We start from the raw sequence: 2387 nt of genomic DNA, 5'->3' as shown, positions 1-2387 counted from the left end.
CATTGGCACTTAATGTTCCTCTACAAGCCAGGGAAATGAAAAACGTTTATGCATCTTAAACAAAACATACTTTCAAATGCAAATAATGATTATACCGAGGACTTACACTGCATATTAAAAGAAACTAATGGGGGCTAGAGAAATTGCTCCTTGGTTAAGAGAATACACTGCTCTTCCAGAGGACTTGCATGAGTCCCATCACCCATACCAGGCAGTAACTCTAGCTCTAGGAAACTCCTGACACCTCTGGTCTAAGGGCACTGATATTTACACGCACATACTCATACATGTAAACATATTTAAAAATAAAAATGTGAAAACAAATGGTCAAACTGATGATGAGCACTGCTAATAGATGTTCTGTTAACCAATCTGTCCATGCTTAAAAATAATTTTCACTACTGTGGGGTAGTAGAGCAGAAATATCAACACATCAAGCAACAGTAAGACTGTCTAGATGTTAAAAAAAAAAAACCAAAACACCATGGGGGCTGATGAGGTGGCTCAGGCATTAAGAACACTGGTTGCTCTTCCTGATGTCCTAGTTCAATTCCCAGCAGCCACATGATGGCTCACAACCATCTGTAATGAGATCTGGTGCCCTCTTCTGGCCTGCAGGCACACAAGCAGACAGAAAACTGTATACATAATAAATAAATCTAAAAAAAAACTCAAACTGTAATTCTTTAATTTCTAGGACACACCTAGGCATAGCAGAGTGAAACTGTGATGGTTAACTGTCAACTTGACAGGACTTAAAATCGCCATGGAAACACACTGTTGGATGTGTTGAAGGTGTTCCCAGGAGAGCTCCCTGAGGCAGGATGACTCATCTTAGATGTGGGAGGCACCATCCCATGGGCTAGGCCACGGACAGATGAAAAGCAGAGTGAGCCTAGCACTAACATTCATCCCCTTTCTGCCCCCGGGAGCAAGACTAGCACTCCTGCCAGCAGGCCTCCCCACTGTGAGCCAGAAGAAAGCCATCCTGTTAAGTAGCTGTGGTTGGTATCTTGTCACGCATGTGCAGAGTAACTAATATGCTGTGAGAAAAACAAAGTGTGCAGCATTTCTCTAGAGTTGACAAGCCAACAAAGAACTGTTATGATTGTTCATCACTTTGGGAGACAAGCCGCGCCCACTCCCTCCCGCCTGAGCTTGCTCTTTTCCACCTTCCTCTCTGAGGCAGCTTCACTTCTGCCTTTCTCCCCACTTCTCCGCTCCTTCTTCGCTGTCCTCTTTTTCTCTCCCTTTTCTTCCCCATTCCATAACTCAACTGATATACAGTTCTATTCTGTATGATGTGTCTGTCCATGTGCCTCCCACATGCCGCAGGGAACCTGCACTTTCCAGGGACTCACTCTCTGTAGCACCAGCCTGCTGCCTCCACTGCATGGCTGGGCCCTGCCTAGGGGTGGCGGCTCTCGGGACCCACTGCCTGGCCCCCACTGCCCAAGACCCTCAAGCAATTTCACAACATGTTATATCTACCGTGTCTATGTTTTATGGAAACTGAAGATGAAGCCCAAATAACCAGTATTTTACTTTTTGGAGTGTCAGGGAGGGGAAGAAGGGGATTGTTTTCCAGGGGAAAAAGTGATTCCTCCTTCCAGAGCCTAGTGCATGCCAGAGAAATGCTCTGCCACTACACTATATCCCCAGCACCTTTCTGCAGTGGGAGCTTCTTTGGCCAATAGCCTTTAAGACACCAAATGGTAAAAATAGGACTCAGCCTTCTGGTATATGTAGGAGGGTGGCAAAGGTCGACATTGGACTGCTAAGAATCTTAAAGTAGATGGCACCAATACCTAAGAAAAAGGCTGAGAAAATATGGTAAGTTTTAACTATCTTGATGTCTAGCTGAAGGAACGGTTTGCTAATTACACCCTACAGGGCCCAAGCAAGTAATTATAAGAGGTAGCATCTGAATAGGTGAAAGGTGGGACATAGACTAAAGTGGATTGTCACCAGTTCATCTGTGGCCGCTTCTTTGCAAACCTATACTCCTTTCTCATAAAAATGGACATGTAAACTTCTACCCACCCACTCGCTTGATTATACACTGGAGATCCAATTTTTTAAAAAGTGGTAGGAAGGTGCCTGCAGGTGTGACTCAAATGTTTTACAGAAATAAAATTGGTAGTGCCTGCCTACGTGTGCAAGGCCCTAGGGTTTCCTCACCACTGTAGAAACAAAGCACAAACTTAGCTGGAGTCATGTAGCTGTGTACTTTCTTAGATAATGACTTAGAATACAGACCATGCAGTGAGAAGAGTGTATTGTTATTAGCATAAACAATACAAATATTTTAATTTTCAAATAGTGAACTATAGAAGATCAAGTAGTAACTACTGATTTATATAAAGTCATTATTAGCATTTAGAAAT

The 2387-nt window shown here is 43.5% G+C and overlaps 1 protein-coding gene across 1 annotated transcript in view; it reads right to left on the bottom strand.

Moving 5' to 3' along the window:
• Nucleotides 1–1645: 1645 nt before the first annotated feature.
• Nucleotides 1646–2387, bottom strand: part of Paics (phosphoribosylaminoimidazole carboxylase and phosphoribosylaminoimidazolesuccinocarboxamide synthase) — a 15375-nt gene continuing 14633 nt past the window's right edge. The window contains exon 9 of the mRNA XM_026785019.1: nucleotides 1646–1698. Coding sequence (XP_026640820.1) covers nucleotides 1646–1698 — 53 coding nt within the window. The remainder of the gene's footprint in view (nucleotides 1699–2387) is intronic.

The sequence above is a fragment of the Microtus ochrogaster genome, linkage group LG1, assembly GCF_000317375.1.
Source record: "Microtus ochrogaster isolate Prairie Vole_2 linkage group LG1, MicOch1.0, whole genome shotgun sequence".
Lineage (NCBI taxonomy): Eukaryota > Metazoa > Chordata > Mammalia > Rodentia > Cricetidae > Microtus > Microtus ochrogaster.
Note: the sequence above shows the minus strand (reverse complement) of the source record. Positions and strands in the feature narration are given on the sequence as shown.